Raw genomic sequence first — 15,766 nt, 5'->3', positions numbered from 1 at the left:
GTACCTCTGGGGCTCCATCTCCGCTGGGTCCTGTCTTCTCCCAGACCGATGGGGACCTTTCAGTACACTGGACGTGACGTTAGCAGCCACAGTTCTCGTTGTGCATGGTCATAATGGGAGTGGGGCTCACTTTCCTTCTCTTCTCCACGCATCCCTGATGTCCTAAGTGGGTGTTCTAGTCTGCTAGCTGCCAGAATGCAATAACTCAGAAATGGAATGGCTTTTAAAAAGGGGAATTTAATAAGTTACAAGTTACAGTTCTAAGGCCATGAAAATGTCCCAATTAAAGCAAGTCTATAGGGCGGGCCGCGGTGGCTCAGCGGGCAAAGTGCTTGCCTGCTATGCCGGAGGACCTCGGTTCGATTCCCGGCCCCAGCCCATGTAACAAATACGGAGAAACAGAATACAATAAAACAAGAAAATGTTTAAAGATGTTTCCCTTTCTTCCTTCCTTCCTTCCTTCTCTCTGTCTTAAAAAAAAAAAAAAAAGCAAGTCTATAGAAATGTCCAATCTAAGGCATTCAGGGAATGATACCTTGATTCAAGAAGCCCGATGAAGTTCAGGGTTTCTCTCTCATCTGGAAAAGCACATGGCAAGTACGGTGGCATCTGCTATCTTTCTCTCCAGGCCTCCTGGTTCCTGAATCTCCCTGGAAGGGATTTTCCTTCTTCCTCTCCCAAAGTCGCTGGCTGGTGGACTCTGCTTCTCATGGCTATGTCGTTCTGAAGCTTTCTCCAAAATGCTTCCTCTTTTGAAAGATTCCAATAAAATATTCAAGACCTACCTGGAATGGGTGGAGGGAGACATGTCTCCACCTAATCAAGTTTATTACCCACACTTGATTGAGTCACATTTCCATGCAGATAATCTAATCAATGTTTCCACCATAGCAGCACTGAATAGGGATTAGAAGAAACGGCTGTCTTTACAAAATGAGATTAGGATTAAAACATGGTTTTTCTAGGGTGCATACATCCTTTCAAACCAGCACAGTGGGAGTCTACCTAATGAGTCCACTCCTTGCCCCCAGCCAGGTGTCTGCCTGAGGGAGGGACCCTGTTCTACTCTTCTCTGGGAAGAACCTCCCTGTAAGCCAGGGGTGCCCAGAGATCATCTTTTACTCCCAGGAGCTGAGACTGGGACCTGGGTTCTGGAGGTACTGTCTTGTCCATGGGTGAAGCTCATTGCGCATGCAGGAAGTACCAGATGGCCAAGTGGTTGATTCCTCCTTGGGACCTGAGGAGATCACACACTGCCTGGCCTGGCCTCTTGGCCTCCCACACTTCCTTAGACGCTGCAGTTATCCAGTGTCTCATGCACTCAGTTCCCTCCACATAGGGCAAAGTTGGAGAACATCTTCCTTGCTCTGGGGTGCGTCTTGAATGGACGCATTATTAGCTTGATGGACAAGTGTGGTGTGTGTATCTTAGGAACTACCAAGGGAACATCACGAGGCCCTGGTGATTGGGGAATGTGTGTCTTTCCAGGGAAATCAACTTCACTTGGGCTTCTACCCCACGCCACCCAGCCCCACCCCAGCACCGCTCAGCTGTGAGGCTGATAGATGGGGTCAGGGAAATGTGGGTGCGGATTTCAGCTCTCCAAGCACTGACCTGCTCCATCTATGAAACAGGGTTAGGAACACCCCACCTCGTCTGACGATTTGTGGGGTTGAATGAAATAATGTATGTACACTGCTGCGATGATTCACAATCAATGCCAGCCCTGCTCAGCCTTGACCAGTTAAAAGGCATCTTTCTGTTTTGAGAAGTGTGATCTTTGACTCAGGGACTCTGTCTGATGTACTTTGGGGAACAAGATGATGCCTCTCCAGGGAATTGTGGGGTCAGTAACCAATAGACTTTGCTCCGCCCCAAAGAATGCAGTCTGGAGGGGGTCTAGGGTAAATTTACATGCTCACTTTAAACTATTCAGGATCTGAAGGAAATGACTTTAGCTTCCAGCCCACACAGTGCTCCAGGGGATGCCACAGAGACAAAAGGATGTGCTCAAATGGGCCAGCTCTCTTCAGCATTCTTTAGGGAGGTAGTTTAACCTAGCACGGTCTTGTGCAGTGGAGAAGGTCCTGGACTGAGGACATTAAGAAATCAAGTACGTTTCTGATCAGCTGTGAACTTGGTCTATAACTTTTTTGTCTCAATTCCTCCATTCACGTGCACAAATGCTCTCTCAAAAGTATCTGAGACTCAGCTCTGTATATAGGATGGAAGGATTGGGGTGGTTCACCATGAAGGCATTTTTCAGCAGGAATCATTTCTTGACCACCTACATTATTTCAGGAACTGTTTTTTTGTGGTTTTTTTTTTTTTTTTTTGTAGGCTGTGTGGCAGGGTCACATTTCATTCGTTTTCCATGTGAGTATCCCATTATTGCAGCACCATTTGTTGATTTATTGTTGTTGTTGTTTGTTAGTTTGTTTGCTTTTGTTTGTTTGTTTTTGGGGGGAAGAGCATGGGGCAGGAATCAAACCCGGATCTCCCGCAGGACAGGTGAGAATTCTACTACTGAACTACCTACCCCTGTACCCCCAGACTAACTGTTTTGTAGCCCATTTCAGCATCCGGCATCCTATCAATACTTATGCTAGTCTGAGTCTCCTCATTGTCCAGCTTAGGAGACTGAGGCATGGACAGCTTATGTAAAACAGTAAGCTGTGCTGGGCTTGGAGACTCTGGTTTCCCTTCCTGTTTGGGAGGTCTTCTGGAGGGGGTGCGTGGGTGTGGGAGACAGTCTGAAGACCCCCTCTGGGGCACTTAACTCTGTACACTCTCCAGGAGCTATTTCCTCAGGTATGATGAGGAGAAAGATTTCACCCTGAAAGCCTGGAGCGACTCAGTGGGGTTCACTGATCTGCACGCCAGTTCCCTGCAGTGGCCGAGACCCAAGCCTAGCTCATTGCCTTTAGTTTACATGATGCTGGGCAAAATGATAGTTGTTTGAGATTCGCCTCTAAGTTGAGGTTCCCAGTCAGGTCACCTGGTTCCTCTTGGAACTCTTGGAGAGAAGTGGTCATCCAAAAGGAGCAGGCAACCCTCTGCCCCACCCCCTCAAGCCCTGTTTTTGTCATGAAAAGGGGTAGGCTGTGTCGAGAGGCTAAAAGAATCAAAAGCCCCTGGGACCTCCTACCTCATGGGAGCTGCCAAGAGGGGGTGGGGGTTTGTAAACACACTTTGTCAACAAATGGCCACACCCGGAACAGTGTGCCTGGGAGAAGCTGCCCACAGCTTGGAAAACTCTGGTTCCAGCCCAGAACCTTGGCCACGGCCTGGGGGCCTGGTTTACCCTTTGAAAACAAGAGCTGCATTTTAATTTAAAAGAAGCTCTTTTCTTCTTTTTTGGGATTAGAGGAGGAGAAAGTCCTTCCATTAGAAAAAGGGAAACCTCGGAAGGTGATTATTAAACTACTGTGGTCAATTTGGAGATGTGGCGAGATGGCAGGCATGATAAAATCCTTCCCAACCCAAAGATGGAACCTCAGTGGAATACAGGATGAGCGCGTCTGCATGCACGTCTGTGTGTGGTGTGTGCACACATGTGCCTGTGGATATATGTGTACGTGGGTGGCATGCATGCATCCATGTGTGTGTGCATGTCTGCATCTGGTGTTTGTGTCTCTGTGCATGTGTGTGTGTGTATGCCTGTGTGCACAGCTGTGCGTCCGCCTGTTTTCTCTGGGCAATGACTTGGGTGCCACCGGCCTCGAATACCATATCCTTAGCATCTCTGCTTTTTCCAGCTTATCTGTGAGGGGTCCCTGGGCTTGGAACTTCTCGCTGGGTGGTTGTGCCCTAATGCCGACGGACTGCGGACCTGGCGTGCTTATAGTCGCGGCCATGCACCTGTGAGAATAGGGACAATGCCTCTGTGGAAGGTGCTGGGCAGGGCGCAGTTGGCCTCCCAGATGTCCTGATGCAGAGTGGCCAGCCCAGCCATCCCGTGGGTCTGCAAGTGTGTCCGCTGGGGCCAGCCCAGTCGCACCATGAAAGGGGACCCCTGCTCTCAGCCTTCTGGTTTTCCCCTTGAACGTTCCGCCTACCATGCACCCTTGTCCTCATGTCTGGGCCTTGCGGCAGTCCAACTTTCCTTTGGGGAAAGGGGCATGACTAGGACGGTACTGCCAGCGCATCTTCCCTGAGAATCTCACCCTCGGGTGGGGACAAATCCTTCACACTAGAGCTTGAGGATAGAGCTGCCACCCACATCAGGGGCTGCAGGACAGCACTCAAGGATGGCACTCGAGCACGGCCCTCAGTCCAGCCGCACCTTGGATCCCTGGGAAGCTTTAAAGGTGGCCGATGCCTCTGTTCCACCTCCAGAGCGTTTGACGGGCATCTGGAGTTTTCAGAGTTCTGCAGGTGGTTCCGTGGGCAGCTGAGGTTGACCGTAATGGCTTTACAGGTCAGAAAATGAGTCCAAACATCAGCCCTGCCCCTTGCACCACCAACCTGAGGCTCAATTTCCTCACCTGCAAACTGAGCAAGCTCATGACAGTAATGTCTTAACAGGATTTTTTTGGTGAAAATTGAGTAAGATAGTGCTAGTCAGTAGTTATCAATGCTGGCCTGAACATTTGTATTGTCTGGAGAACTTTGAAAAGATACTGAGGCTCAGGTCCCATGCCCCTGAGATTCTAACTTAATTGACTGGGGAGGGTGGCAGCCAAGGGTGTGTTTTGTGAGCTCCCTCGGCTCTCCCGACATGCACTGGGGTTGCAACCCTGCTGAGTGCAAATGCTCACCAGATTAGTGCTGGGCCAACAAAAAATGCACATCTTAGAGGATGTGCTTATTGGCCAGGGTCCCTGTGTTTCAACCTAGTAAAGCAATTATTTCCCTATTAGTAGCACCTCCAGTTTCTTTCATTTTCCTTGAAGGATAGCTGTGAGTGTAAACATCCCTCAGCCCTGTGGTCCAGCCAGTCAATCACAAGTTTTAAGGCTGCTTTCTGCCTGCTCAGTGTGGTGATTGAATCAACTAAGGGGAGCCTAAACACGGCATGCAGCACAGGGGTCTCCACACAGAAGTGCTCTGCAGATGGAAGGGACATATGGGAGTTGCTTGGTAAGCCCAGTGCAAGGACCCCGTGACTGTGCCTCACCTCCATTTCCTTGGTTATACTAGGATGATGATGGTGGTTACATGTCATGCCTCTGAGCACATCAGAGGAGGGTCCACAAGAACCAAGGGATGAAATTTATCTGAGGATGAGGTCTGGCTTTCAGAGTAGCGATACGAGATGCAATGGCAGCTGCAATGGCTGCTAGCAGAGAGGAATGAGGCTCCCCTCTCCCCACATTCTTGGTTACAGTCTCCATCTAATTAAAAGCAGCCTGCAATTCCTGAGCAGAGTCCAGAGGTGCTCAGCCAACCTCGTGGAGGTGGTGTGCTGTGGTCTGTGGGTGAATCATTTCCTGCCTGTAGCCCAAGCTCCTGGGGTTCCTATTTTCAACCATGAGACAGGCAGCTCTGTGCATCTGACCTCCCAGGCTGGAAGTATGGGCAGGACCAGGGCTACAGGGCACAGGCTTTCCTGCTGCTCTTCATGAATACATTCACACCAAAAGGAAGGGAAATTCAAAAGTGGGCTGGACAGGACTCTGTGTCCTGCAAGTCCCCAGGCATTTAACATGAGTTGTTTGGAGTTCTGTAGAAGCTCTGGGAATGGAGAGTTGAATATTTATTAGTGTGATTGCTACAGAGGCAGGGAGCTCTGAACTCCAAAAGAACTTCCAGGGCTTTCATTTTTTCCCAGATGAACTTGTCTTCTGTGTGCTGTGGCCCTCACTGGCCCAAGGTCTAAATCTGTGATGTTTTTCCTTGGTGAGATAGTGTTTCATAGCGGCAGGTTTGGTAAAGTGTACTTCCGTTCTGATAAAATACATTAAAATACATTTCCATTCTAAATAAGTCGGTGCCTGTTTTGAATGCATCACCATGATAATGCAATGCACAATTAGGTATATATGAATCCACAGGAGAGTTTTTCTTTCAGGAAGAAGGTGCCGATTCCATTGTAATACACAGTGGCAGAGACTATAAGCCTGAAGTCTTTCCCCAGCAATCAGACTTCTACTTTCTAAAACACAAGTCAAGATTATTCTCCTTAAATTCTCTAGAAGTTGTTGCAGCAAGCAGTTCAGAAACTGTGATCATGCACAACTAGAGAATTTACTTCCACAGAATTCAGAAGGAAGTCGAGAGAAACAGAAGTATATCAGCCTTTCAACCAAAAGGCACATAAAAGCATTGGAGAATTGGAGAGATAGCGGCAGTCTCCCAGGGGGCTGGTCCATTTCTAAGAGCTGCCTTGCTCATTTTGTACAGGATATCGCGAGACATTTTTCAGAGACTCATCTCAAGAGTTCTCTTTTTCCGGGCATTCACGGTGCCTCAGCAGGCAAGAATGCTTGCCTGCCATGCCAGAGGACCCAGATTCCATTCCCGGTGCCTGCCCATGTAAAAAAGAAAAAAAAAAGATTTCTATTTTTCCGCTCTCTCCTTCCCTCCCTGTCTTGCAGCATGTAGTTTGTATTGCCTCATCCATTTGAATCCAGGAATCACTTTTACTGAATATTGAGAGAATAGCCCTACTTCTTTGCCTTTTCTCTGTCTCATCCTCAGAAGGTTTTATCACAAATAAGGCAGTTTATTTTCCCACATGTTCGAAGTCCCTCCTTCTCTCTGGAGAATTCAAACATTATAACTAGTGTATAAATACCTAGGCTTATTGCCCTGCTGAGGCAAGGAGACTTAAGTGCTTCCATCAACTTCTCTTTACAAAGTTTACCAGAATAAAAACAAAAGGCCACACTGCTTTGAATAAAAATGGGGATGCCCTAGTTTATAGAACAGGGTTCAAAATTCATCCTTGCACTTTCCCAAAGGGCCAGTCATCAATCACAGAGGTACTTGGATGGACATACTCTTTTCCAAAAACCCTTTTAGATCTTTGCTTAAGTAATGAATGGGCGAGCTTTAACACTCACCCATCTGAATCTGTAAAATGTCTGTAATTCAAACTCTTTTTTTTCTAGAACCCTCGTTCTCAAAGTGTCCCTGGACCAGCACTATCAGCCACACCTGAGAACTTGTTAGGAAGGCAAATATTCGAGCCCAGTCCCAGACCTGCTGAATCAGAGACTGGGGGCGGCCCCTCCTTGGTGCATTTTATCATCCTCCCAGTTCTTACCTATGCACACATGAGTTTGACTGCTTTAAATTGAAGAGACCCACTGCTTCTATTCCTGCTACGTGAGATGCAAAGTTCTCTCCAGCGTTGGGTAAACTGCATGAAATGATTTGAAATCAGAAGAAATGATCTGGACTGCTGGTAGTCATAAGACGTAACACACATCTTTGAACAGGGTTAAAATCCCTAGTCCCGGGGCAGTGAAAACATTAAATAAGATCTGAGGTTTGACGGTAAATGCCCAGCGTTTGGTCCAAACTCAGTAATTACCTGGTTTCTCCTTTATTTATGTAGCCTGTAACTAAAAACAAAACACAGGAATGATTCTTACACAAAAGAATCAAATGCCTCTTTATATACCACGGTGGTAGAACGGATCATGCCCCTTACTAAGACACGTTTAAGTTCTAAGACCCAATCCTGTGGGGCTCTTTGAAGATCTTATTTAGATGAGGCTCAGCTGAAGCAGGGTGGACCTTCATCCAGTAGGACTGGAGTCCTTACAAGCAGAGGAAATTTAGACATTGGAAGTAGACGCCATAAGAAAAAACTGAAGGAGACCGATGGCCAGGTGACAGTTATGGGATTGCCGGCAAGCCACTGCCAGATACGTTGATTCTGGGCTTCTAGCCTCCAAAATTGTGAGGTGGTAAATTCCCGTTGTTTACACCAAGCAGTGTGTGGTATTTGTATAGAAGTTCTGGCAAATGAAGACGTACATGCTCGGTATGTACCTGGCCTCTTCCTCCTTTATTTATACAGCCCCAACTGAAAAAACAAAACCCAATACACATAGTCATTCTTACACAAAAGAATCAAATGCCTCTTTATATGGCATTTACAAGTCAAGTCAACGAGCAGAAACTCTAAACTTTCGTAATAATAGTTGATTAAAAAAATAATGGAAGCATCTATCTCCCTTTGAGTTAGGTCATTTATTTTTCACTCCTAAATGCACGGGAGCACTTGTTTTAGAATAAATCACCAAAATTTGAGGAACACAAAGCCAAGCACGGCTCATTTCCACATCCAACCAACAAACAAGAAAACAAAGGGGAGGAGAACGTGCCTGTCGGTTAGGAGAGAAGACCTTCTATTGTAAGGAATTTGGGCTCAAAAGGAAATGAAAAATTATCTTATTCGGGGAGAAGTCTGAAAGGGACAATTGCAAAGGTGGCCAGTTAGAATTTTTTCAATGCCTTTGAAGTATGTTCAGGACAACGAGTCTTGAGCTGGATCAGGGCAACACACGGAAAATAGAATAAGCAAAAAACTTCTCCTAAGACCAAAAATTATATTTCTTGAATACTTAAAAATATCTCTGTCGGGAAAACACAACAAAATGGACCATTTAAATTTTTTTTAAGTTCTTATTTTAAGCACCACTAGAAATCTGAGTCACCAGCACGGGTCAGCCCACTAGGGGGCGTGCTCGCCTTTTTAATGCGGTCGGTCCGACAGGCGCAGGTTTTTTTCTTTTTTATCGTTGAGGTCCTGTCATTCTCTGTATAAACAAGTTACGTTCAAGTGTTTAGGATATAAATTACGACCATGCAGGCTGCCTCGGAAGGAATGTAAACACAGCACTGTGGTCGGAGCAAACTCTGAAACTGACTTTATAATTTATAGCAGGCCTGAGTAGCTCAGTTTAAAAGGAAAAAAAAAAAGCCCTGTTTAACTGCAAATATGATAATGGAGATACAAAAAAATGTTTAAATCACTACTTAATTTTGGAAATATAAGAAGGAAGCTCAAGGATTAGGGAGATGGTTAAGACTGTTTGAAACAAGATGTTTTGCTAATAAGCCCGTCTTTGGACTGACATTCACTTGCAATACAAAAGCCCTGTGTGTTGAGTTATCTCCTGAGTGGTATTAAGTGTATCATGATGGATTGGGAGAAAGACCTTTCAGGGGATGGGAAACAAAGGTCAGTTTTCCGTTCAGCCATTCAGGAAAGGGGAAAAAAAAAAACCAAAAAAAGCCAGAGGTGGCCCCCGTGTGACAGGCTGATACCCACTGCCCGTGACTCTGAAGGGCTGGTCAGACAGAGAGTGGGCTGGCTGAGGAACAAGTTCCCCAGACTCGCTGGCCTGTTATTTTTTCTCTTTAACCCAAAGCATCTCTCACTCTGGCATGAGCATTCGTGATTTGAGCCTTAGGAAATGGAATGAGAACCCTTACGTGAAATCTTCAATTCTTTGTTAGAAGGCAGAAGAGGGATGAGTCTCTCTTGAGGGGTAAGGAAGAGATGCCTGGGATTATTGGGGGTTGCTGCTAAGCAGGATTGACCCACTGAGAGTCGGAGGTAAGGAAAGGCAACCACCCTAGAGTGCTGTACGGAAGTGAAATCCTGCTTCTGGAAGAAATGGGCTAAATGTGGCTCTCCAAAGATGCCCAGTGTGTCTGGAGCCTGCCCCACAACTACTCAGCAGCCTTCACAAATCCCAGCCGAGAAAGACTGGACAACTGGCAAAGGGGAAGTAGGAACCTGCATCAAACCTGTCACCGTGTGCTGGTGGGGAAGGGAGGAAAGCAAAGGAAGGTCCTCTCCTGGGCACAGGCAAGAGAACAAAGGGGGCGCAAAGATCTCTCTCAAATCAACTCTTGCCTTTCATTATCTTTGCCTGGTTTTCTTTTAAGTTCCTTTCACCTTCTGGTTTTTGTTTAGCCAGAAAAAGCTAGGGTGCAGGAAAAAAAAAAAAAAAGAAATAACAGAAAACTTTCCTTCTTCTTTCTCTCCTGAGAAGACCCAAAATGGGAACCTGGCCTGTGTTACTCAAGGCACAGACCCCACACCACGTCAATTATACAACGTTGGGGAAACAAAACAGCAGTGTAGAGTTGCATGACTGGCGGGGTGGCGAAGTGAACCTGGCTGACAGTGGGATGTCCGTGGAGAAAATATGTCCCTAAAACAACTATTTGTTATATACATTTTATTGAAAAAAAAATTGTACATCAAAATATTTTGGCAAACTGTAAAAGTATACATAAGTGCAAATATATCCTCTTCTTAAAAAATACAAGCAAGAGTGTGAGTATACATAAAGATCATAAAAATATCTTTAAAATATGGTGGTAGAAAACAACCTTGTAAAAACGTTGTATTGTCACAATACTGAAGACTGCTTTCTCAGACTAAGCACATGATCTCTAAATACTTTCTTGATAATGTTCTTTGGCACCTGCATCCCGGTTTGGCAAGACGGAATTCTCCTACTTAGCTAGGCGACAAGATGGGGATTTCTGGAAATCTAGTGCTTAGCACTGCCTTTTTAAAAAGCACACACAAGTTTTCATAGACAAAGAAAACGGCAAAACAGCTTGCCTGCTTTTTTTCAGACCCTGATTACGGAAGACGATGAAGATTCCGGAGTTACGCGTTTACATTTCTTAGCTATCATCTCCACTATGGAAACTCAGTTTTCCACCCCTTTTGCCCCGTCCGGGAAGCCCCCACGTATTCTGAACATTTCCTTGCCAGGAGAGGTCCTCCTAGGACTGGTGGAAAAGTGTCAGTAAATGATGCTCTGCTGGATATTTTGGCGAAGTGACAGGTGTGGTACTTACTGCTACCTGCGTGCACGTTACGAGTTCCCCGGGGAGCCCAAAGAGTTCCTATCTGAGAAGCATGGCTGTGTCTCTGTCCAGTCACATGACACAGGGCTTGATGTCCTGGCAGACACTCTGGTGATGGTGGTGATGATAATAGGACCCGCTGGCCGATGGATGGAAAGAAGAAATGCCATTAAAATTGAGCACGAAGTCTTTCCTGTCACACACGGGAGTGGAGTGATGCTGGTATCGAGGCAGTCCCACTGAAAACAGAAAAAAAAAATTACCTTTTCAGGAAGAAATTAATTTCACTGACGACAGGATGCTTTATTTAAAAAAAATGTTTTAACTTGTCCTATTTGAACCCAGGATATGAGAGGGGCTGGTGTGTCCCTTTGTATATGGCTATAAAACTGGTGGAGAAAACCAGCCCTTAGAAGCTTCTCCAAGTTCCAAACTGTCTTAAAGGACTCTGGAATCATGAGGTTTTGCTTTGCACGTCACAAATACACAGCAAGATTCCCTGAAGCCGGTTCTTCTGTGCCTGAATTTCCATATTATTCCCTGAGGCTGCGGCTGGGGTTTCAACCCCAGGACGAACCCTGTGGGAGGAGACGGGTCAGTTTGGCCCCAGCTGATGGTCGGGCACGTCGCAGAGCAGTGCAGTGGCCGCAGCTGCTCCGAGCCTCTGGCTGCAGCGGGGACCGAGGCCCCTGTCCCAGAAACACCGCAGCCCGCCTTCTCCTCTCGTTCTGAGGCTCCCGCCTTATTTTCCAGCTAATTTGGCACGCTCAGAGCGGTGTGTCACAGCGGGGATATTCCCTGTGCCAAAAGGGGAAGATGAAAACAGTGCTATCTCTGCGGAAAGGGACAGGAAAGAACAAGGCAGCCCTCTGTTCCCTCCGCACGGGTCTTTGAGCTGCTTGCAGGTCCCGAACGTCTTCAGCTAAATTTAGAGAGGCCCGGGACTACACGCAATATCCCTCGGTCGGGGCTTGGCGGAGAGGGCGGCCCTCGGAACCCAGGACAAGACGGCTCGGGTCTCGCCGCCTCTCCCGGGCGGGTCAGTCTGCAGAGCGCCGGAGTCGGCTGCCCCGGGCGGGGGCCGCGCAACCCACTTTTACTTTTGCTTTCCCGGGGTCGGCGCGGCTGGGGCCTGGGAGTCCCTCGGGCCCGCCGCGGTGGGGAGGCCTCTTCGCTGAGGTCTTTCCTAACCGGCCGCGTGCTACGCGGAGGGAACTCCTAAAGGGAGGCTTGACACCCTTGGCGCGCAGTCACCGGCCACCCCCCACCCTCCACCCCCCACCCTCGGCTCGCCGGGTCCGGGGTAAGAAGCCACAGGCTTGCTAAGCGGCTGCTGACCCGGCTGGGTTTATTGACCGATAAAACGGATTGTAACTAAACACACGCGGCCGCACAGCTCCAATCAAACGCGACTTGGGCCTAACCTGACCCCGGTCTGCGCTCGCTGCTCTGCACACACGTGGGTTCCTCCATTGCGTTTAAAGACATCTGGGTGCCAAATTCCTGACTCTCCACGAGCGGACCCGGAGCCGGCCGGGGTGGAGGGTGGGGGGCAGCGAGAGTGCACCCACAGGCGGCGGCCAGGCGCTGGGAATACCCGGCGGGACCGAAAGGCCCCAGCCACCCTCTCTAGAGGCCTGCAGGGCTGTGTAAAGGCGCCCAGGAAGGCCCCGGTCCCCGCAGAACGCGCTGTGGCCGCGGGTGCCCCACTCTGAGTTGGAGCTGCGGTAGCCGGGCAGGAACCAGTTGGGGTGCCTGGGGGTGTCAGCCCACTGTCTGCGTCCTGTCGGACCCCTCAGACACCCAGCTTGGCCTTCAAAGCCTCTCGGGGGGTGGGGGCCACGACCGAACGAAACAGGCTCTGCAGGGTGCCCACGACTTCCTTGGAGATGCCACCGAGGGCTCGGGGAAGGATGCAGGATGTTCGAGAGAGACAGGGGTCCGGGGGCGAGGGAGGAAGGGACATTGAGTCAGGCCCTAGCGACCGCCTCCCCAGCGTCTCTCACTAAGCCAGAGGGGCAGTACCGGCCCGAGTAGGCCCAGCACAGGGACGGTGCGTGGGGAGGGCGCCAGGCCCGCCTGCGAGTTCCTCTCCAAGACAAAGAGCTGTGTTCCCAACCCCTGGTATTGATGGTGGTTCGCTGTCTGGGGTGGGGAGAAAGTTGCCTCCAGGAGTCGAAATCGCCTTCCTGCGTGGGTTTGTTCTCAGGGCCCTGCTTTCAGGCCGCTGCTGCAGCTGCTAGTCGCACCGGGGGTTCAAGTTAAGTCGGGCCTGCCGTGAGGGGGGAGAGGGCCGGCGAGGTGTGTGTGTGTGTGTGTGTGTGTGTGTGCACACGTGTGATTGAAAACCTCTCCAAGGGAAGAATGGAATCAGAGGGGAGGGTCATCTGTACTGGTTACTTGTTGAAATTCCCATAAAATTGAACAAGACTGCTCTCAGCGGGTTAAGTCAGGCTAAAACCCTCTTCGGTGTGGTCCTGCCGAGACTGGCTTTGTTTGGTTAACCTCTGAGACCCGCATTTAAAGGCCTATTTAGGAAATTTCACCGCCAAGGGAATCAACATCTTTCGCCCATTTCTGGGTTTCCTTGCTCCCAGATGCTCCGGCTGCGTGCACACACGAATATCATGTATGCATGAATATATGGTGTACGCATGAACATATATATGCATGGACATACTGTGTATCTGTCATTGTATGAGCCACTGTCTAATGACAGAGGTGAGTGAGCAAAGCACCTTCTGTCCTTGCCAGGATTGGCAGTAGGGCCCTATGTAATTTGCAGTCGGTAGGTGACTCAGAGAGCTTAATAGAAGAGGGCTTATTTCCCCTCTCTGGATAAACCTGGTTAAATATTCAAATTCCCTCCTCCACTCCCATTCATCCCCTCCCACATTTCAAGGCCTCTGGCAAGTCAATAAATTTTCATAATCTGCCACCGACACAATTTAAACCTGCCACACTACAAGTAGCTCAGTCACAGCGGGGTCCTGAGTCCTGCTGGCTCAGGATAGCCCCGTGTGTGAAGAACTGGGTCCACTTGGGGCAGTGGGGGAGGGGGCTCCTCAACAGCTCCCGACCCTCCCCCTGGCGATATTTCTGTTTTGTGAAAGATCCTGGGACGCCAACATGTTTTTTTCTCCTCCTCCCTCCCGCCCTCCTTCCTCTCAACACTTGCCCAGCAAACCCCCTCCCCACCCTAGTCCCGAGCATACAAATGTCTCCCTTCCAGATATTTACTTTGAGACCCAAGTACTGCAAAACGAACGCAAAAGACGACAGAAGAAACTAGACACAGCTCCTTAGCCAAGGTCCCCCAAAAGAAAAATGCCATCTCCCTAAAGCTAAGCCCTCCTCCAGGCTGGAGGCCTGAGTGGCCGTCATTGGGTCGCCTCTTCCTCTCAGGCGGCAGTCTGGCCGGGACTACGGGGCGTCTGTAAGACCCCAGCCAGCTTCCCACCCCCATGGCGCTGGGCTGCGGCGCTCCAGCGGGGGTGCAAGCCCCGCGCGGCCTGGGGGGCCGACTCCTGCAGCGGGGTGCGCCGTTACCTGAGAGGTCTTCGCGGGTGTTCTGGTGCAGGTAGCTCTGCTCCAGCGAGTAGGACGACATGCTGGAGTGCAGGCCCGCAGAGGCGGCGGGGTTGCTGCTCGGCGTCAGCGCGGGCGGCTGTTTGAGGTAAGGCGAGGCGCCGGGCGAGCTCCAGTGCGCCGCGGGACTCGTGTAAGGCGAGTGGCACTCGATGGCGCTCGCCATGGCCGGGGACGAGGGCACGGGGCTGCTGCTGCTGTCCGGCCCGTAGTCACCGCCGCCGCCGCCGCCTCCGCCGCCGCCCCCCGCCGCCGCGCCGACGCCCCCGGGCCCGGCGGGGACCGGGCAGCTGGCCATGTAGGTGGAGCCCGGGTTGGGCGACATGTGCGGGACGTGGTGGTGGTGGTGGTGATGCGGATGCGCGTGGCCCGGGGCGCCCGCGCCCGCGTCGTAGCCCGCGGGCATCATGTCGAGGCCGCCGTAGCCGGTCTGGCCGTGGCAAGCGAGCGGCGCCGACGGCGGCGCCTGGAAGTCGAAGCCCTGGGGCAACAGCGAGGCCCCGAAGCCCAGGCCGCCGACGACGCGGTGGTACATGGGCTTGAGCGCCTGGCACTTCCGCCTGAAGCCGCGCGGCCGGCGGCGGAACGAGCCCTCCTCGAACATGAACTCGCTGGCCGGGTCAATGGTCCAGTAGTGGCCCTTGCCGGGCCGTCCGAGGCCCTTGGGCAGCTTGATGAAGCACTCGTTGAGCGAGAGGTTGTGGCGCACCGAGTTCTTCCAGCCCTGGTAGGCGCCGCGGAAGAAGGGGAAGCGCGCCTGCAGGAACTGGTAGATCTCGCTGAGGGTCAGGCGCTTGCTGGGCGAGCTCTGGATGGCCATGACGATGAGCGCGATGTACGAGTAGGGCGGCTTCTCCGGCCGCCGCAGCCCCGAGCTCGCCTTCTTGGAGGCCCCCGCCCCGCCGCCCGCCGCCCGCGCCCTTGCAGGCGGCCGCGGCGGCGCTAGTGGAGCTCGAGGAGGCCGAGGCCGAGGCGCAGGCTGCGCCGCCGCCGCCGACGAGGCTGCGGGGGTCTCCAGGGCTGCGGCGGCGGCGGCAGCGGCCGGCGGCGGGCTCATCAGGGCGGCCTGGAGCGCGGGGGCCGGACTGCACGCGCGGCGCAGGGGGACCGGCGGGCCGCCCTCGGCGCTCATCGGGGTCCCGGACGCGGCGCCCGGCGCGGGGCCCGGAGTGAGGGCGCCCGCGCGAGGGCGGGCCAGCGGCCGGGGGAGCGCCCTAGCCCGGCGCCCGAGCTGCGGTCGAGGCTGCTCGCGGCCAGCGCTTCGGCGGCTCCGGGCTCAGCTCCGCGGGGGCTCCTGGCGGCGGCGGCGGCGGCGGCGGCGGGCCGGAGGCAACGCCCGGCGCATCCCGGCCCCGGCCTCGGGCCCTCCTCGAGCCCGGCCTCCTTC

The 15,766-nt window shown here is 51.5% G+C and overlaps 1 protein-coding gene across 1 annotated transcript; it reads right to left on the bottom strand.

The window, feature by feature from the left end:
* Window positions 1-8,956: 8,956 nt before the first annotated feature.
* FOXF2 (forkhead box F2) lies at window positions 8,957-15,511 on the bottom strand. The gene is given in 4 exon segments (XM_077143873.1): window positions 8,957-11,030; window positions 14,341-15,287; window positions 15,289-15,364; window positions 15,367-15,511. Coding segments are annotated over 4 exon segments (1,335 nt in total). The 3' UTR covers window positions 8,957-10,863.
* Between the last annotated feature and the right edge of the window lie 255 nt (window positions 15,512-15,766).

Source organism: Tamandua tetradactyla, chromosome 25 (assembly GCF_023851605.1).
Source record: "Tamandua tetradactyla isolate mTamTet1 chromosome 25, mTamTet1.pri, whole genome shotgun sequence".
Lineage (NCBI taxonomy): Eukaryota > Metazoa > Chordata > Mammalia > Pilosa > Myrmecophagidae > Tamandua > Tamandua tetradactyla.
Note: the sequence above shows the minus strand (reverse complement) of the source record. Positions and strands in the feature narration are given on the sequence as shown.